Consider the following 21,757-nt stretch of genomic DNA (forward strand, 5'->3'; position numbering starts at 1 on the left):
AGCAGTTGAGAGGGAAACAGAGGCAAAGCAAACGTACGTGGCCCGGCGGTGCCTGCATCGGTCGTTTCAGGTCATTACGTCCTCTACAGGCTCTGATGACAGTTTTGTGACGATGCAAATGTATTTCAGCTTCCAACTGGTTCCAAAGCTTATCATGAGCAGGTCCCTTCATATCTCGTCCTAATAATTGTATTTGTTGGACTCTTCATATGGTGAAAAGAGTTAATTTTGTTAGTTTTTCCTTATGTACACTACAGAGAAAATTCAGAAGAATTACTGAACATTATAGCTTTTGCAAAGATAGAAGTTGGTAATAAAAATAATATTCAAGAAACTCCCAATTTTCCTCAGACTTACAAACATATGAAAATTGTGAAAATAACAGGTGTCTTCAAGGGGGAATCAGTTTAAAGTACATAAATAAGACCTTGTTTATTCATATGCTTAATCCAAATGCATCAAAGAAATAATTTATGAGACCAATGTCAACATGTTTTTAATTTCTCCCATATAGTCAAGGTAGGTCATCAAACTCAGATACTGTTTTTGTTTTAAATCCTCACCTGAGGTTATATTTATTGATTTTAGAGAGAAAGGAAGGGGGAGAGAGGAGAGTGGGGAGGGAGAGAGAGAGGGAAGGAAGGAGGGGGAGGTGGAGAGACAGACAGACATTGATCATGTGCCTCCCATACACACCTCGACAGGGATCAAAGCTGCAATCTGGGAAAGTGCCCTGACTGGGAATTGAACCCACAACCTTTTGGTGTGCGTGATGATGCTCTAACCAACTGAGCTCCTCGGCCACAATGCATTCAGATGCTACTTAACACTAGTCTTCAGATGAGGCTAACTATACAAAAACATTTCTTCTAACCACAGTTTCTTTTTAGAAAATAATTATTTTAAATGTGCTAAGTTATTAGGAAATGTGTACTTCAAGATGATATAAATTATTTTTATTTGCTCCACATCAGATCTAATGTGATATTAAGACAATAAGCAAAAAATTATTTAGTACCAGTAACAAATCACTGGAGTTTGTGAATAATTCATTGTGAAAATTTAATATAAGCAGAACTCTGTATTATTGTGGTATCACTGTTATTCCAACGTATTTCTGGAGGGCAAGAAAGATCGGGTTTCAGTGACCACAGACAGAACTCCTCATGGACTGTGCTGTGCCCGTGAACACGGTCTGACACGGTATCAAGGCAGAAAATGGCCGAAATGTGCAGCAGCGGAGTGTTTGCCTTTCACAGGAAATTACTGTTGGTGTCTCTGTCTGTGTATGTAAACCAGAAATATTTCTCTAGTATGGTTAAATAAATAAATCTGCAATATATAAGGCTATCAACATTACGTTAAGAACAGTAAGCTGTAACCAAGTATAAAATAACTCTTAGGGTAAAGATTAACATTTCATTTACCACAGAGGTCAAAGTCAACCTCATTAAATACCACTCGTCGCTCAACTACCCATTTTTACACACCTTCCCGCCAGCTCCTTGTCCAAGTACTTGGCAGCCAGCCTTGCCCCGTACACCTCTGCCTGCAGAACAGCTATGTGTCTACGAAGGGCCTCGTTCTCTCTTCTCAACAACTTCACTTCAGCTTCAAGTTGAGCTTCTTTCATTTTTTCTTTTTTGTTTGCTTCAAGCTCTCTCTCCTATTGTAATTTTTTAAAAAAACATAATGTAATGAAAATACTTTTAAGACTCTACAATAAACCATGTTCCATAAAACACACAAAAGCACAGTCTAAATGTTAACAAGGATATGATAAAAATCACTTTATTCCTATAAAATAAGAAAACAAAGATTTGGATCAAGCTCTTTTTAAACTAGCACCGGAAGGTGGTGGAGCCACTTCCAGCAAGTACTAAGAGAGGGGTCTACTCGATGCCTGTGTTACCATGTACCGACAGAGGTGGGTCTACCTGATGCCTGTGTTACCATGTACCGACAGAGGTGGGTCTACCTGATGCCTGTTTTACCACGTACCGAGAGGTGGGTCTACCTGATGGCTGTGTTACCATGTACCGACAGAGGTGGGTCTACCTGATGCCTGTGTTAGCATGTACCGACAGAGGTGGGTCTACCTGATGCCTGTGTTACCACGTACCGACAGAGGTGGGTCTACCTGATGCCTGTGTTAGCATGTACCGATAGAGGTGGGTCTACCTGATGCCTGTGTTACCATGTACCGACAGAGGTGGGTCTACCTGATGTCTGTGTTACCACGTACCGATAGAAGTGGCTTTGATGGATAACTGAATCTGTTCTCTGTTTTCTAATAATGACTCAAGAAACTAGACTAAAATAAAATAGTCGCTCCGGTGATTGTGCCCAAATATTTGATTAATTTTATGCAATAATTCTGTAAAGCCAGTCAAAACCAGTCCGTTACATAGAGATGTGTTCTACAGCTAATCTATCTTAGAGGACTACAAGAAACTTACACTGCTTTAGATTAAAACAGATATTCTAGTTAAAAGAAAACATTTTATGGTCATGGAGAAATGCTGGTAAGAGCTGCATTAAGACATTTACACATTAAAAATTCCTATAGATAAGAGTATCTATAGTGTAGATTATCACTGAATTCTGGGATCTGGCTCATTTACTTGTCCATATATTAAAGTAACTGAAGAACTGCTTTCTGAGGAAAATACTGGCCTCACTTGCCTGCTAAAAGAAGGGTGCCTATCCATTTTTAGTTCTCATAAAAAGATGTCGTCCTATGCTCCACTTGGTCAATAGTTCGTACGTGTGAATTTACAGGTGTTAGCCAGAGAATATACCTACCCTTAAGGTCTTCACCATCAAATTTTTATCAAAACATGTTTCTCGCATGTGAGCAACAATGTTCAATTTATCTTAAAAGTGTGGAGTACAGGATGTACAAATGCAAATGCCTCCAGGGACCAAGCGCAGAGCAGACAGGCAGGCACAAGACAAAGCAGGGTGGAAAACTGAAGGCGCGAAATCCTACCTGAAGGCAGTCAAATTCAAAGTCACACACACACACACAAACTGGGTGGCCAAATAAAACCCTTCTGAGAGTTGATGAGGACCCTGAGAGATATTTTAAGTATTATTTTTCTATCAGAAAATAAATTCCAAACAATCAAAACTCTCATCTATCCTAAGTAGAATAGCTTTTACTGATTTACAGAATGGAATCTATAAAGCCTGTGAAAATATGGTTATATCTGTTGATAAAATGTGGAAGATAGAATTCACTGTACTGCCTTGCCCCTTTATGAGATTAAAAGACCTGTCGAAGCACCAGGAAAAACTGTTTATCTTGAGCAAATGGCAAATGATATTTTCTATTGTATCGGTACTGATTATTATAACCATTTCTTCTTTATTTTGGATATCAATAAGTTGAGATATTTAAGCAAATGTTTAACAATTCATGGACTACAGTACGGTACTAATTTGACGGTCCGCTTTAGTCCCCTACACTGACAGTTTCAACTATAGTACATCAACACGTACTGTATTTAAAGATCAATACATAATATATTCAAATACAACACAGTCAGTGCCACAATCTTAAAAATTAAAAAAAAAATGTACAAGTTAAAATGAATGACAAATTCTTTGATTAAAAATATTTGTTATTATGTATGTGATAAACAGAAGAAAGAATTGATCAGCAGCACGTTTTTTTCAACTTTTTAAAAAAATAACTAGCAGAACAATTTCTAGATATTGCTTTTAAAGAAGTTGTAGAACTAATAATCTAGAACCCTCCTTTTTTAGTAACTTTGGAATTACGAATACATCAGTTTATATCAGGACCTATTCTTAGAAGGCCAGGGATTAGTTCCAAGAGAAACCACAGTGCAGATAACATGAACAGATCTTTTTTATGGCATTTATTAAAGTTAATGCTATCTGTTTCAGAAAGAGTTCCTAGAAGACCAAAAATTTGTTGGTTTGCTGGCTAATTAAACTTTATGTTGACAATTATCTACTTAAAATTACTCTAATGAGCTATTTATACAAAATTTATGAAATCTGAGAAACATATTAAGTCACTGCTTTGCTGTGATGATTCAAACCCCTAATGAATCTCACAAACTTTCAGACCTGAAATTAACAGATGAAAGTTTAAAAAAAAACAGACTAAAAAAATTGATCACTTTTAGATTTCATGAAAAAAAAAAAACTTTTTTTCAGTTAACCTGTTTGTTATTATTATTAGGTAATAACCAAGTTCATTTTGTATTTAGAGAGCCAAACTGTGTATTTAAAAAAAAGTGAAGCCACACTACAAATTGGAACCTGTTTAGGTTGAGATAGTGGGGAAAATATTAAGAATTTATATAGTGAGCCCTGGCTGATGTGGCTCAGTGGATGGAGTGCCGGCCTGTGAACCAAAGGGTCAGTGGATCAATTCCCAGTCTCAGGGCATATGCCTGGGTTGCCAGCCAGGTCCCTAGTAGAAGGTGCTCAAGAGGTAACCACACACTGATGTTTTTCTCCCTCCCTTTCCCTCTCTAAAAATAAATAAATAAAATCTTTTAACAAAAGAATTTATATATTGTTATTTTTTAAAATAATTTCTAGTAAAAGGTTTTAAAATTCAGTTAAGGCCACACAATTATTCTCAAGACTCCTAAAAAGTTACAACACATGCAGTAGATGAATAAGAAACCAACATGCACATTCTTTTTCTGGGGTGAATTCAACCAGCAAAAGAGGAAGCTGAGCCTGCTTAATATGTCTTCAAAACACTACAGTAAGAAAACCAACTGCTCTTTTGGACAAGTTATTAGGCTCAGCAAATGTCAAAAGTTGATGAGCTCTGGAAATAATAGCTACAAATCACAAACACAAGAAAAATCTTTTTTTTTCTTTGACAACAGAAAATCAAATGTAGTGTAATATGCACAGGAACCCCACCCGACACATATGAGAGCAAGAGACTCTGCATGCACAAGAGCTGCACAAATCCCTAACAGGTAGTGGGAAGAGAACAATGGACCATCCACTTAACTTTTCAGGTACTAGCACATTAAAAAACTGCCATCGTTAACATCATTTTCAAACGCAAAGTGACAACATGTAATATGCAAATAAAACACCAAGAACACTTCAGCGTGACATATTAAAGCAAAACAGAAACAATGTACTTACCAGATCTTCCACAGAGGGGACAGACTTAAGATACAAGAAAAAAGTTTTATAATTAGAAAAACATCAAACGAATGATTTATCTAGTGGTATAATCACTACAGGGAAAATTTCCGTATGTTGAGTATCATTTGGGTAAAATTCATTAAAACAAATATACATGCAAATCCATAAGCAATAAATAAGGAACTGTAGGAGAGGGCACACAAAAAGACCCTGGAATTATCTTCTAGAGGACAAGCCCCATGTATTACAGGCTTCCTCTGCTACGTGAGTGTTCTAAGGACCCATCCATTATCAGTGTAGCAGCTGGTGGTGTTGTGAGAGGCTGCATTCAGCCTCAGTATATCATTTTTGAAGACTCAACATGTCTGCCCATTTCATGATGGGTGGTTTACAAGTGTACCTACCTGCCCACACCACAGAGTGTTCAGCAGTTTTTGATCAAAAATAAGCCCTGGCTGGTGTAGCTCAGTGGATTGAGCACGGGGCTGTGAACCAGAGGATCATGGTTTGATTCTCAGTCAGGGCACATGCCTGGGTTGTTGGTTGTCAGGGCACATGCCTTGTTGACCAGAACCAGCTGGTCGATGTTTCTCACATCAGTTTTTCTCTTCCTCTCTTTCTTCCCCCCTCCTCCTCTCTCTAAAAGTAAATAAAATCATTTTTANACAAATGATTTATCTAGTGGTATAATCACTACAGGGAAAATTTCCGTATGTTGAGTATCATTTGGGTAAAATTCATTAAAACAAATATACATGCAAATCCATAAGCAATAAATAAGGAACTGTAGGAGAGGGCACACAAAAAGACCCTGGAATTATCTTCTAGAGGACAAGCCCCATGTATTACAGGCTTCCTCTGCTACGTGAGTGTTCTAAGGACCCATCCATTATCAGTGTAGCAGCTGGTGTTGTTGTGAGAGGCTGCATTCAGCCTCAGTATATCATTTTTGAAGACTCAACATGTCTGCCCATTTCATGATGGTGGTTTACAAGTGTACCTACCTGCCCACACCACAGAGTGTTCAGTTTTTGATCAAAAATAAGCCCTGGCTGGTGTAGCTCAGTGGATTGAGCACGGGGCTGTGAACCAGAGGATCATGGTTTGATTCTGTCAGGGCACATGCCTGGGTTGTTGGTTGTCAGGGCACATGCCTGGTTGACCAGAACCAGCTGGTCGATGTTTCTCACATCAGTTTTTCTCTTCCTCTCTTTCTTCCCCCCTCCTCCTCTCTCTAAAAGTAAATAAAATCATTTTTTAAAAATGTAGGCTGTGAACTAATGCTTATACCTGTTTGTTCTTGAATTAAGATGGAATTTAACGTCTATGTCTAATTTTCTCCTTTCTTAGCCACCACATACAGGTGTATTTCTTTCTCTACGGGTAAATCTTTCTCAAATTTCATTACAATAGCTGTCTGATAATCCAGACCTTAATGTAATAAGGCCAGTTTCCGGCAGGGGATGCACAAGAGGCAACCATACATTGCTTTTCTCTCCCACTCTCCTTCCCTTCCCCTCTAAAAATAAATAAATAAAATCTTTAAAAAATAAAAGTTTGCTCTGTGATTATTAAAACAAACAAAAAACCGTCATGACTCCCTTGCTCTACCCTCTGTACTCACACAATGCCACCCCAACTGACTATTTTTCCCTCGATGAAAAAGGTCCTCAAAAAGGGAAACATTGTGCCAATGTGGAAGAGTTGAAAAAAAAAAAAGAAAAAGAAAGGCAGAAGCACTCAAAAGGCATCAAAATTGCAGAGTCCAAAAACTGTTTCCTATTTGAAGTATCTGTTGGTTATTGATATCATCACTGATCATCTCTGGGTGATGAGATTTTTGGATGATCATGTTGATCTTTACATTTCTTCTATTTTTAAAAATTCCCACAATGTGCACACACTGCCTTTTATAATTAAAAAGTCGCACTAGAAATTGTCCCCTTCGGCCTCTAAAATGCATATATGTTGCGCTCTAAACTACTTACCAGTTTTGCTTTAATGGTGCCCGAGTCGACACTTTGCCCAGTTTTAGCATGGAGCTGAAGCTGAACTGAGTGCAACTGTAGGAGCTGGTCGTGCACTTCTTTCTCCAACACCACTTTCTCCGCCTGGGTCTCTGTCAGTTCAGATTTCAGATCCACCAACTGTGCCTTATAAAGCAACAATAAAAACATTAAGTAGGCTTCCTTTTCTATACTTTGACCCTAATAATTATTACTTAAGAATGACATAGAGAGACTGCCTTTGAAATGAACAGATGGACACTGGAAGACCAGCATCTGACTAAGCTATAGGACATCCATGTAAGCTGACATAAAAGCAATAGTACAAGACAAGAGGGCTCTACCATAAATAGCGTTCTCTAATAACACTTCACTTTGAACGCCACTTCACTTTGCTTACTTTAAGGTGTTCAACCTTTATCTACAAGGTTACTGAAAATACACAGGAAGGGGATGATGGTTCATCATCCTGTAGAGACAGTATGTGCTATAGCGGTCAACTAACATTGTTTCTTAGAAGAGAGGCCAGTAAGTGGTACCTTGTCTTCTCCTAGAATAACGCTGGCCTAATTCTCTGGGTCTAGTAATTACTTTTGGTGCTAAAGTGTGAGTTTCTGAGGCTACAGTAGGTCTAAAGGTCAGAATTAACTTTAAGCTACAGTTTACTGTTACAATGTAACAGAACACCTCATCACAACCACTTACCATTTAACTACAAGTATTTCATTTTCCACAACTGATTCATTGCTTTGTAATGGTGTACAGGATATGTCCTTAGTGTGTGTTTCGTCTTCCCCACTAACCAATAAATTAAAGATCATGACAAGGCCTTAGTTTTTTATTCAACATAATTTTACTAAGCATCCAGGAATCTAAAACTATGCTGACACAATGAGAAAAAAACTGTGAAAAATACTTTTAAAATTATAATTATTTATGTCCTTGAGATGCTTTCTTATCAATGAAGTGATAAATATGCATGCAAATCAAATATAAAAATGTGGCAAGTAACAGATATATTTAGAATTGGTCTGGTCCCAAGGAAGTCAAAGGAAAGAAAGGTTTAAAGAAGGTTTGTGAGAACAGAGTTTAGAAGGGCTCTGAAGAAAAACAACAAGGACAAAGTAGAAGCAATAAAACAGTCTACAGATGAGAAGAAGACTAACAGAGACAGAGAGAGCTTAGAAAAAACTCAGGTAAATTCTCTAAGCACCAGAGGAACATATATTGATAACCCAACTATACCAACCAGTGCCTAGTACATAAAAGATGCTCAGTGAGTATCTTGATGTTGAAATGACTTCTAATACTAACCCCATGATTCCAGACAAATCATTCTGTCTCCCTAATTTTAACATAGGAGTAACATCGATGGCCTTGACTATTCTCATAAGATTAGTTATCTTATGAACAAAAGCATTTAGTAGAATATGAAGGTGTTATCATCAATGAGATGAACTACCGAGAGGGTTATATACTGACAGACTGGATGGGGCTGAATAGGAGAGTGAGGCTGGAGACAATGCATGGCTTTGGATATCACACCCAAACTGAGATTTAGTGTGATAGGAAATAACTCTAGGCTCTCAAAGACATTTTTGTTTTTAATAACAGCTTTATTGAGATATAATTCACCATGAAATTCATTCTTTTAAAGTGCACAATCAATTCACTGGTTTTTAGTATATTCACAGAGCTGTTCAATCATCATCACTACGTAACTTTGGGAACATTTTCTCTCAGTGTCATTTTAGTAACATTATTATTTAGTGACAATAATATCTACAGGTGAGGTGAAGACAGGGAAACTAACAACATCCTATTGTAGCTTTCTAGGTGATGTTACCATGTAAGTTTATAAATGGAAATTAAGCATTTTACAATGCTGAAAGGAAACTGTCAGCAACAGGGACAGAATGGCTGGCTGTCCAGTGCAAGATTAGGTCAACAAAAACTCTAATATTTTAAGTTCAGAGAGCAGTGAAACCACTGATGGAAATAGTAGGATTATTAGGATGGTAGCTTATTTAGACATGCTGATTTTTGTGTCTGCCATGACATAACCTAAAGAAGCTATTCTACAGAACGCTGGAAACAAATAATTGATAAATTGGGGCTAGAGGCTGGAACTAGATGCACAAAGATATGAATCAATATCCTAAGGCTGCGTAAAAAGGAGATGGCCAAGGCTTGGGTAATAATTAGTCAGGGCTGGCCAGGAGGGAGAGAGGTGGCAGGCTACACACCAAACCAAAATGCTTCATAATATAAACACTGTGCTGCATCTTGTTTTGTACTTTTTGTTTGCTTTCTACTTCCTGTAGATGACTCCCTGTCAGTGGAACTTCTTCATTCCTTTTTTATAACCTTCTTATTTATGTATAACTTAACTAGAGAAGTACACAAATAACGAATTACGGAAAATAAGCACACCCATTTAACTATGACAGATGCAAACAGGGCAGGATTACCGCCCCAGGACTCTCCTTGTGGCCCCTTCCCAATCATTACCTCTTCTGCTCTACGAAGGATACCATCAAGAGTAATACACTGAATTCTCAGCACCATGAAAAGTTTCGCTGTTTTGTTTGCTTTTTAAAAAATTCTAGCCAAAAGATATATTTATTGATTTTAGAGGGAGAGAAAGGAGGACAGAGGGAGAGGGAGAAGGGAAGAAAAAGAGGTGGCGGGGTGGTTGGGGGGGGGGGCAGAAAGACAGAGAAGGAGAGAGAGAGAGGAAATATCAACATGAGAGAGGAACAAAGACTGTCTCTCCTACATGTCTCAACCAGGGATCAAATCCACAACCAAGGAAGGCATGCGCCCTGACTGGGGACAGGAACCACAATCTTTTTTTGTACAGGATGATGTTCCAACCAACTGAGATGTTCCACCCAAGCACGGCCCGCCAGTTTCTGAATGTTAAATAAATGAAATCACCCACCATATGCTCACGGTATGCACTCATTTTTGTCTGGCTTTTGCCTTGAGAGTATGTTTATGAGATTCATTCATACTGTTTTGTGTAGCTGCCTCACTCACTTTCACTGCTCTGCAGTATTCACTAAATAAACACACTGACCCAGAATCTGGAGTTAGTGAGGATACCACCACATCTGATTTTGCTGAAGAAGCTGTCAATGTTTTTTTTTCTTTTGTGATTCTAATTTTTCTGTTTTTACAAAAGATCTTTTTTTTTCATTTAAAACTGCATTCATGGTGATCTTTCTCAGACCAGAAATACTCAGCTTACATGTTTTCATCATAAGAGGAAAGCTGTGATATTCTAGCCCTTCAGTGCCCAACAGAATATAATATGAGCCACATAGGTAATTTTAAATTTTCTGGTGGCCACATTTTTAAAAAGGTGAAATAAATTTTTATGACGTATTATATTCTATTTAAGTTAACATATCTAAAATACTATTCAAACCACAGGAATCTAAAACGGTTATTAAAATATTACTTTATTTCTTCATAAGAAGTCTTCCAAACCCAGTGTGCGCATCACGCTCACAGCACATCTCCTTTGGACCAGCCACATCTCGGGTTCTCGAAAGCTACCAGAGCAGCTGCCCTCCTGGGCAGTAAAAGTCTAGCCCTTTCATTACGAGTCTGAAGCAGTAACAAATTTCACTAAGATTTCCATGCTGAAGCAAACAGCAATACAAGTAGTGACTCTGTTCTTTAAATATAATACACATATACATACAAAATTAAATAAAGCAGAACTTCATGTTTCCATTGCCTTATAAAGAGTATATAGGTTAACAGCGTTACCTAGTATCTTTCACAAATAATCTAATAAACTTAAGAGGAAAAAAACTTGCATATATGACAAAGATGTCTTACAGATTTTCATTCTTTTAACAAACTTCAATACAAAAATAAATTATAAACATGCAGAGTCACCTATTACTAGACAACATTCAGTACACTTTACTCCTTTAAAGTACAAATAAGCCTGGTCTAGGAAGTCCTTCTTAGTAAAAAACAAAATAATCACAGAAGGAAAAATAAGTATTTGAATTAACAATGTACTTTTTGAGCAATATGTAGCTTATGCTGAAGAAAATACACCCAGAAATAGTTTAAAATAAGCCATTTAATCTAAATAGTTCTTATCTCTTTTTTTCATTCCACTGTCTTTCACTCTTGTATATTTGTCTGATTCTTTGGTGTTGTCTAATATATTCCTCTCCCTTATATTTCCTATAAACTGGAAGTTAGATCAAAAGGCTTAATTTAATTAGACTTAAATCTTTGTGGCAAGAGGTAGTACACTGTGTATTTCAACAGGCATATATTGTTTGTCCAACTATTTTTTTCAAATCAAAAATCTCATGATTAATTACTGAATAAAACTTCTAGAGTTAAGAAAGAAGCTAAAGACGCATTCATTAATAAATCTGGCAGGCCAATATTCAAATCAGAAATAACTATATTCTAAAAAGGCAAGAGAAACAGGGAAGTGTGCAGGTCTTGCGAAAGTGGTCTACTATAAACACAGACAGTGAAATAATTTCTCAACAGGTTGCTTAACTTTAAAAAAATTTTAAATCCTTTACAAAGAGAGGATGGAGGTATCAAAATTCAAAGCCTAATTTTATTTTTTTGGAAGAAAACAAGTGTTGAGAATTTACTCTAAACTTAGGGATATTTAAGAAACTCTTATCTATGATTTTAGCACTTTAGCTGCTAAGAAAAGTTAGTCATTGGTAAATATGTCAAGATTAAAAAGTTCCATATTTTACTTAATGGCTACCCTCCTAATATCACAAAATTTTAGAATTCAAAGAGATCTTAAGAGAAAATGAAGGCTACGATTGTGACAATATTGACACAATAAAGCCAAGGCCCAACAAGGCTGCTTTTATTTCTAGGGCTACCCAATCCGTTGGTGGCAAAACTGCACTCTGAACCCGAGTCTTACTCCCGGGGCAAGGCAGTGCGAGTATTACCGAGCAATCAGCCACGTGGCAAAATGTGTTTCTGCAGCTACAATACGTACATTTCACTTATTAACAATATTCACAGCAACCACAAAGTAAGCATCTACCTACCATGTGGCAGATACACACATAGTACATTATCTATAATTCTTTTTATACTCCCTAACTTTTTATAATAGTTAAGAAAACTGGAAATCAGAGTTTAACCAATTTGCCTCAGATCACACAGCTAATAAGTAAGGAGACTCAAAACCAGCTTGACTGCCCTGGCTGGTGTAGCTCAGTGGATTGAGCATGGGCCTGTGAAGCAAAGGGTCGCTGGTTCGATTCACAGTCAGGGCACATGCCTGGGTTGCAGGCCTGGTCCCCATTAGGGGACATATGAGAGGCAACCACACATTGATGCTTCCTTCCCACTCTTTCTCCTTCCCTTCCCCTCTCTCTAAAAAATAAAGAAAGAAAAAAAACAGCTTGACTGTGAAAAAGCAAGAGCACTTTTCACCTCACTGTCTTGCCTTAATCCTTGGCCACACTGGAAGTAGCAAAGAGTGAAAATGAAATAGAAACAGCTGCTTTCAACCTTCAACTCTTAAATTTTCAAGTGGTATAAAACTGTTTTAAAATGCAAAACCAAAAACAGTTAAAACTATATTATACATAGACAGGCCAGACTTTATTGAGGTACAATCTTGTCACTTTTATACATCTGATCTTGATAATTCATTTACAGAAAAAATAAAACCAACCATCAAGCCGTTCTTTCCCTAGAACCCATTAAAAATAAAATGATCTCATTCTAGGAGGTTCTCAAAGCCTCAAGACCACGGCCTTCACTTCACCTAAGCCATTAAACCAACACTAGTGAGACTGTCTAAGTAATGACTCTCAAAATATGGTCCCTGGATCACCACTATCAACTAGAATGGAGTCAGGAGACCGATGAAAATTCAGGACAGTGTGCATGTCCTGAATGATGAAATATTCCCAGGAGTGCAAAAGACAGAGAAGCAGTTTATCTAAATAACATTATAGGATTATCATCACAATTTATTTGTATTTAATGTACTCATTACTATTCTATGTCTCATCTCATACTTTCAAAATGTCCAAACTCCCACTGATAATTCATTTCTAGTATAATTCTTGACTAATGGATTCCACTCTGGCACAAAAATCAAAGTAATTTTTTATTTAATTTCCTATTACTCCACTTCGCTAGACCTTAATCCTCTGTCTAGATAATCTTCGAAAATACACAAGAGCTGTACCGTTTTCTTTCTAATCATAAGCTACTTTTTATTCTTTACTGTTCTTGTGGATAACACAGCCAATCACTGGAAAACCTCTTTATTTTGCTCTTGAAGAAACTGAGGCCCAAAGAGATCGAGTTGCTCACGTAAAGAGATTAAGTGAGTTGCTCAATGGAATCAAAACTCAAACCCACAGATAACCTTTGTAATTCTGACAGTAACAGGATAAGGAAGCAGTCCACTTGAGAGCACATTACCAAATCTCAGAACTAGACCTGGCTCTGAGAAAGAGCCCCACGCATGCACACACACCCAACTCCACACCAGCACACATCACACAAAAAGGAACTCATGCACAGGCATGAAGCTACACATCCATGCAGGCATGGGCACATATGCACATAAAAGCCCACATTCCCCCAACTTGTTTAAGAACTACAAAGAAATCAGCTGATCCCAAATAGCAGTTTAACTGTAATGAGCCACCGCATAAAAGGCTGTTATAAACATGCAAATATTACCTCCTTCCACATATCTTGCTTTATAGTATTAGTACAAAAAGTAATCAAAAGAAACAATTATGCTTTAGTATGTCTATATGTTTTTATGTTTGAAATACAATTTAGGATGATGAGTATAGGAAATTAATTCTCTAGCAATTACACCATTTCTAAAATTTACCATGTATACCCACCTATTTCCCAAAAGGCTTTAAAGCTCATAAGGCAAGTAAAAAAATGTAAAAAACAAAAATCTGATAGAGATGGCAGGATATCACTATAAAAAAATACCATCATAGTCCTGGCCTGGTGGTTCAGTTGGTTGGAGCATCAGCCCACGCACCAAAAGGTAGGGGTTCGATCCCCAGTCGGGGCACATACGGAAGGCAATTGATCATTGTTTCTCTCTCACATGGATGTTTCTCTCAAATCCATGTCTCTCTTTCTCTGTTTTTCTCTCTCTCTAAAATCAATAAATATATCCTCAGGTGAGGATTAAAAAGAACATCTTATTACAGTTCATTATTGACTATTAAATTGAAAACTGAGTTTCCTATTAATAGGAAAACCTTTACAGATTATATAATTCTCTTTCTCTCATTAAAGGAAGCAATGCCACCTTATCTGGTGAAACTGTCTTTTTCCCAGGAACCAAACTTTTAGAAGGAGGTATCACAGGGATTCTAAGGACCCTAAATACTCGGCAGACAGAAAAGGCAAAACCATTCTTCACAGGGCCTTTGCTCCAGTGACAAAAGTCATGGGGACAATGTAACCAATGAAAGCATTTCAATCCCTTTTTTTTCTTCTACTCCTTCAAAATAGCAGAACAAAGTCTTAGAGCTCATCTAATTTAACCCACTCCTTTTATAAAGAATTTTCCTCTATTTTCTCTTTTCTCCCTCTGTCTGAGGTGGCTAGCATTGCTCCTACTACCCAAGACTATAGGAAGCCAATGAGTCCTATTCTGAAACGAAGACGGTGACCAAATTGAAAATATCTTCAAAGACCAAATGTGAAACCCCCTGCCATCCTCAAAATAGGAACTAATATTCCTCCTTATTACAGGTCAACTCTTGAAACAATCTGCTCACTTGCCTTGTTAAAGTTCTGTGAGAAAACCCCACCTATTGGCTCTAATTCCCTCTGTCCAAGTGTGACGATCTCCACCTGCCACTATTTCTTCCCAAACTATCCCACACAGTCAAGACAAGCAAACGTGCTTTTCCTTTCACTCTCCCAGACCATCACACATTCACTCAATAAGAATTTATTAAGCATCAAATACATGCCAAGCACTGAGCTGGGTTCTGGGGCACACACACTGGCAGAGAAGACAAATGTGAATCCTGCCCTGCAAAGTTTATAGTGGCCTGGTGCAGGAGGCAGCTCGCAGAGATAATAAATGGCATATTAAAAAACCACCTTACGTGTGCCAGGCACTATTTTGAACATATTCAAATTTTAATTCTCACTCCTCACAATAATCCTCTGAGACACAATTTTTGTACAGAGAAGGGCACAGAAGTGCAGGGAGGTCAGGTAACTTGCCCAAGGTCACTGCAAAGCCAGTGATACATATAACTACAAACTGTAACAAGTCACATGAAAGAAACTCCAAGAAGAAAATTAGTGGGGTGGAGTCCATGGTTACCCACCTGGAAAGTGTTTCAGTTATTATCAGGACAACAGTTCTCACAGGTCTATGGGATCTTTTCAGAAGATCCACAAGGTCAAAACTATTCTCAGAATAATAGAACATTATTTGCCCTTTTCACCGTGTTAACATTTGTACTGAGGTGCAAAAGCAATGGTAAGTAAAATGCTGCTTTTTCATGCAAGTCAGCGCAGTAGCACTGCTGTGCCAGCAGTCACTGTACTCTACTACACACTCACAGTTAAAAAAAACATTTAAGAATGTCCCTGATGAAGTAGTAAAAATTACTAATTTTTAGAAATCTTGGCCCTTGAGTACCTGTTTTTAATATTCACTCTGAAGAAACAAGAAGTCTGCATAAAGTGTACCTGCAGCATATGAAACTATGTTATCTCCAGGAAATTGTACAACTGCTGGAGTTGCAAGGCTGAACATTTTTTTGTGGAAAACTATTTTTATTTCAAAAAAGAGCAAACTATGGCTCTTAAGATTAATAATATACTTGGCAGATACATTCTTGAGAATAAACAAACTTGTTATTTCAAGAAAAACAACTGACAACATTTGTTGCCAAAAAAAAATGTGTTTTTGAGTGAAAAGGAGAATTTTGGACAACATGAATCCATCATCAGCATTTAAGACTTTTCTCATGAGAAAGATATTAATAAATGTGATTTCTTGACATTTATTATGGGATGTGGCAACATTTGAAAGATCTGCATAACTCAGTGAACCAACATTTTCAAAGTAGCCAATGCATGACACTAAAATCATGCCTGGGTAGACGACCCATTAAAAGACTACACAGATACACCAATGTAACTTAATGCAACAGTGTACGGAAAGTTCATGGATAGCGTTTCAGGCTCCACATTGTAATCAACCTTTAAGAAAAACTATCTTTTACTATCAACGAAGAAAATGCACAATAATCTGAAAGGGCTCAAAAAATATTCCTTTCTTATCTAACTACGTAAGTCTGTAAGGTTAAATTTTCCTCCAATACTATACCAAAGCCACATATCACAACTATTTGAATATAGAAGCAGATGTGAGAATCGAGCTGTCTTCTATTGAACCAGATATTTAAAAAAAATTTTTTAACTGTAAACCAGTGCTGCTCAAATTTTTTTACTATATACTTATTTTTCGTTGAAATGATATTTATATTAATATGTAATGGCTTATTGTTGCTTTTTTAGTGCTATAGCAAATACTTTAAGTTTTCTCATTTTAATTTCTAATTAGTAAATACCAGTGTACATGACCCACATTTTTCAGCAAAGCTCTTTGGGGACCCGATAAATTTGTAGAGTGTAAAGGGGTCCTGAGACCAAAAAGTCTGATAACTATTGTGTAAGAGTTTCTGAAAGGAGACCTGTCTGACTAGGTCACATACAATAAGAGGAAAGAATAGTAAGATTGGTCATTGAATATTTATCCAGGTCAGATCATACAGTTTGTCAGCTATAATAATGAGTTTCATTTTATTCAAAGTCCAATCAAAAATTTTTAAGCAGAATGACATGATAAAATGTATATTTTAAAAGAGGCAACTGGGTTAACATAAGAGACAGCATGAATGAACCAGGGTTGGTGGAGGGATCTAAGATGGAGGCATATAGATAAATCGGTGATGTATTTTTGAAAGTACTTTGATATCAACCTCAAAACAAAGTTCCAAACAATAAAAAATGCTTCCTGTTTCCATTTTAATATCAAAGAATTCAGCTGCTCTATGGTCACACTGCTGGGGGGGGGGCGGCGGGTGAGAAGAATCATGGAAATGTCACAAATACAAATACACTGAATCCATACTCAATATTCTAATATAGTGCTGTTTAAATTATTTTTAGTCAGTCTCAAATTTTTCGTAAAATGAAATACAATGACATACTAACTCACAAATTATATCCTTAAAAATCAGAGATCAAGGGAAGAGATGAATGAACCTGCAGACTCGACCATTCACCAACAGCAGACACTGCGTTAGACACTCCAGACAGTCAAGGAGACAGACACCATCCCAGCTCTCTAAGAACCTGCACTGCAGAATGACTGCCGGTGATCTGGAGGATTCATGGCAGACCACTAGACGTGTTTCCAATAATTTATTCATTCAGTAAACACTTACTGATTATACAAAGTGTGCAGGGATCTGGAAACGAAAAGATTTGACAAAGATGGGGATTTGCCTTAAGACTTTCACTGTCTAGTAGAAAGAATTAAAAACAAATATTTCCAATTACGATGCAGGGTGTTGTAAGCACTTTTATAAATGTGCCAATTCAAAAAGAAGTGAAGGGGGCCAGGCACAAAGGAGAAACAGCTGACCTGAGTGTTGCATGGGAATCAGCTAATACATGGAGTAGGAAAAGGTCTGACATAAACACCCCTAGCAAGGGAGATAAGGATAAGTAGGTAGGAAACATTGGTATTTAATGTGTTTCAAATTTTTAATTTTATGAAGGGGCAGAACACCAATTCTGTGATCTACATATAAATCAACCTGATATCCATACTCAAACACTCAATACGGTTTGGGGCACTATGAAACCAAACAGCATTCATAAAGAGATATTACTATCCCCTTAAGTCAACTTCACGAAACACCTGACAATTCAGGTTATTTCACCTAAACATAGTCCCAACCCTCAAAGAGCCTGCCCTCTGGAGCTAGAGAGATGTGGTAACCATTAATTGCAGCATGCGCAATGTAACAAACCTAATAGTCCAAGAGGGGTCAAGATGTTATGACAGCCTCTTCCAATAGAGAGCAGAGAGGAGTAGGGTGAGGAACGCCTTCACAGAGATGGTGATGCAAGTGGTATCTTGAAAGATGAGTGGGTGTTCGCTACTATAGACAAAGGGGACAGAGAAGTCATTATATACAGAAGCCTAAGCCAAAGCAGAGATGCCACGACTGGGCAAGGCCTATTCACAGAACTGCAAACGGACCAGTTTGACTGAGGTGAGAGTAGCTAAGAAGGGGTGACAAAAAATAAGGTCAGACAGAATGGGCACTGATCACCATGCTACAGAGTCTGACTTTTAGCCAGTAAGAAATAGGGAGGCATAAAAAGAAGAGTGGACATGAACCGTTAAAATGAAACATTTTAGAATAATTTTGACAACTAAAACATGGTTTGAAGGGAGTAAAAAGCAATAAAGAGACTGTCAGGAATATGTAAGAAAAGATAGGGACGATTAGGAAGTTACAATAAAGAATAAGGACCTGCACAACCTCCTAAATTCAACTCACGACCCTTCCTGCCAGACCTGCTTCTCCTGGTAAATAGCATGTACTACCATTTCTCCAGTGAATTGTCTAAGTCTCCCAGGGCTGTCAAAAGAAGTAACCACTAACTTGGTGCCTTAAAAGAACAAAAATTTCTCACAGTTCAAGATGCCAAGAGCGCCAAATCAAGGTAATGGCAGGGTTGGCTCCTTCTGGAGACCCTGAAGGAGAAAATGCCCCACGCCTACCTCCGAGCTTTTGGTGGCTGCCAGCAATCACTGACATTTCTTGGCTTGTAGACCTGTGACTCCAAGTTCCGATTCTTTCTTCACATAGCTTTCTTCTCTGTGTCTCCTCTGAGCGCCTCTTAGCAGAACACTCTCTTTGGATTTGGGACCCACTCTAATCTGCTATGACCTCATCTCCATCCTTACATTAATTACAGCTGCAAAGACCCTAGTTCCAAATGAGGACACATTCTGCAGGTCTGGGTGGACGTGAATCTGGGGAGGCAGTACTGAACCCATTATAGGCATCAACTAATACATTTCCCAAACAGAAATGTGGTATCATCCCTAACGCCTAACCTGTCCTCTTCCTCATCCTCTGCAACTACAATTCATTAATTATCAAATTCTGCTTCTACTTTTTAAATTGAAGATCGTCTCCTTTTCTTCATTCCCATCATTGTTTTCATTTCAAGGACAATCTTGTCTATATAGCAAACTCCTTGCTACACTGGATGAACTCAATGATTACTCTCATTACTGCGTCTGTTAATAAACAAGTAAGTATTGCTGGAGAAAGTCAGATAATAAGGCAGACTGGTTGTACCGTGAATTTGTGGTAACAAACTCAGTATAAGTCCTCGACATTGCCTGGTAGTCCTTCTCTTTTTCTGGCCAACTGGCTCTCCCACTCTTCTGTATTTCAAATCTTTTTCACTGTCCTTAAACTTTTACTTTCACCCATTTTCAGCAGTTGTCCAGGCTCCTAGTTTACAGAGAATAAAGAAACCATGACACAAAAACTCCCTCAACCTCCTACCTTATGCACTCATCACTTTTCCTTTCTAAGTATAATAGCTGTCCTTTCAATATAAGGCCCTTCTCTCTACAAGTATTTTGGATCTCATCTTCATTCAAGAACTTTACTAATGCTAATTATCCCCCCTTTTCTCTACAATATTCAGCTTTCCCCTGAACTCAATGGTTCTTATTGGCTTATAAACATATTCGTTTATTTTTTCATTTAAAAACAAAATAAAAACAATACCTCCCTTGAACACCACTCTCCCTTCCAGCTCTTGATCCAGGCACACTCACTTTCTGCCTGCTTTTCTGTCTTCTCCTTCTCCCACCAGACAAATAAATGTGTTTTTGAAGACTTGTCTAGTTCTGTAGGCTCAGGCCCCTTACTTAATAATCCCTGTAAAATGGGAATAGCGATACTAAACTTGCCCCACAGGGCTGTTGTGAGAATTAGATGAATCAATATATGTAAAAGACTTAGAACTGTAAATCAAGGACACCGATACTATCGTGTTTATCCCACTAAATTTTCCTAAGAGGTTTGATCAAATTCCCCTAAATAGTTCATGCATGCAGGAAATAGTATGGCTGTGTGCAGCAAGAGCCATTGATCTTAAATTGTTTAAAGCAATCAGGACTCTGTCTGATATACAAACCTAGTTTATCAATGTGAAGGTAGATCTAAAAACTCAGATGTTAAAAGGTGAGCTAAGGTATTCTGATGACAGAATCTTTGAGCTTGAGTCTTAACACAGTAAGCAGCCTGGTGTAATTAGTTTTTCCTCACATAGTAGGAAAGTGGAAGTCTGGACCCCTGGTGACTCACACGTCGATCTACACCCTTTTTCCTACTCCAGCCCCACCTCACTCCTTTCCTTCATACATACACACACACCTACTCCTCGTCACATCTGAGGCCCAGATGCCCCAGTGGACAGTTTTCTAGTCGTTTCACTGATGCGTTAAATGGGATCTGATGATTGGCGATGAGTGCCAACCTCTCCAGCGCCCGAAGCTTACCTCTAGCTTGTGGTTGATTTGGGACACTGTCTGGACTTTGTGGCAAAGCTGCGCAAAGCAGGAGCTCAGGCTGGTCATCTTCTGTCGCCCCTCATAAGTGATGTCTGCCTGGTCCGGATCGATCTCTCCCAGGAGCAGATCCACATCCACGAAAGCCTTGTCGAACTCCTTCTCCAGTACCTCCAGCCACCGGAACATGGAAACCCCACCGGGTGAGACCCCCATAGTGCAAGAGGCGCCCCCTGGTCCCCCTCCCGCAGGAGCCGGGCACGGGCCGCCCGCTGACATGGCGCCGTCTAGGGCCTCCCCCGACTGCTGCTGACCCCCACAGCCCACCCCGCGCGCGAGAGGAACTGCTGGGACTGCGGGGATCCCCGCGAACGCACGCTCCTCCCTCCCCTCCCTTCCCCTCGCGCAGCTAACGCAGGCGATGCTGTCCCGGAGTGGCAGGAGAAGCGAGGAGAGGCAGCGACGGAGGTACGAGGAAGAACTCGCCGGCCCACCTCCCCGCCAGCCCAGGCTGCGCAGGCGTAGAGAGGACTTAGGCAGACGCAGACAGGGGACAAAATGGGCGGGGCTAGGATGTATCCTTGGCCTATGAAAAGCCTCTGTTGGGGACTGGCCCGGCAGTGGCCATATTGACAACTGGCAAGTTCCTCCTTGAGTGCCCACAGAGCAGAGGCGCGTGTTGTACGCTTCCAAATTGGAAAGGCCCGAGGAAGGGAAGGGGGGCCACGTCTTAGAGAAACGACTTCCGCTCGTTTGACTTCATACTGGGCGGGAGCCGTTCTAAAGTTGTCCAGGAAAGTAGTGGCAGGGACGTCCAGTGGCAGGGAAGGGAGAGTGAAGCTAGGCGGTGTGAGCATGCGCAACGGCCACGTTTTACCTTTGACATCCCGGTTCCTGTTTAGGGTGCGGTGGGTGGATGCGCTGGCTCTTCTTGGTAAAC

At 38.9% G+C, this 21,757-nt stretch overlaps 1 protein-coding gene across 2 annotated transcripts in view; it reads right to left on the reverse strand.

Annotated features, from left to right (window-relative positions):
• GOPC (golgi associated PDZ and coiled-coil motif containing) overlaps positions 1-21,323 on the reverse strand; it is a 33,779-nt gene extending 12,456 nt beyond the window's left edge. Inside the window, exons 1-5 of one of the 2 annotated variants that reach the window (XM_037065116.1) lie at positions 20,809-21,323; positions 7,143-7,307; positions 5,152-5,175; positions 1,491-1,666; positions 38-203 (exon numbers count right to left, since the gene is read on the reverse strand). In XM_037065116.1, coding sequence (XP_036921011.1) covers positions 38-203; positions 1,491-1,666; positions 5,152-5,175; positions 7,143-7,307; positions 20,809-21,096 — 819 coding nt within the window. In that variant the 5' untranslated portion in view covers positions 21,097-21,323. The remainder of the gene's footprint in view (positions 1-37; positions 204-1,490; positions 1,667-5,151; positions 5,176-7,142; positions 7,308-20,808) is intronic. The other variant, XM_037065117.1, reaches the window with a different exon arrangement.
• Between the last annotated feature and the right edge of the window lie 434 nt (positions 21,324-21,757).

This window comes from Sturnira hondurensis, unplaced genomic scaffold (genome assembly GCF_014824575.4).
Source record: "Sturnira hondurensis isolate 20B ecotype Veracruz unplaced genomic scaffold, ASM1482457v3 Scaffold0015596, whole genome shotgun sequence".
NCBI classification, from domain to species: Eukaryota; Metazoa; Chordata; class Mammalia; order Chiroptera; family Phyllostomidae; genus Sturnira; species Sturnira hondurensis.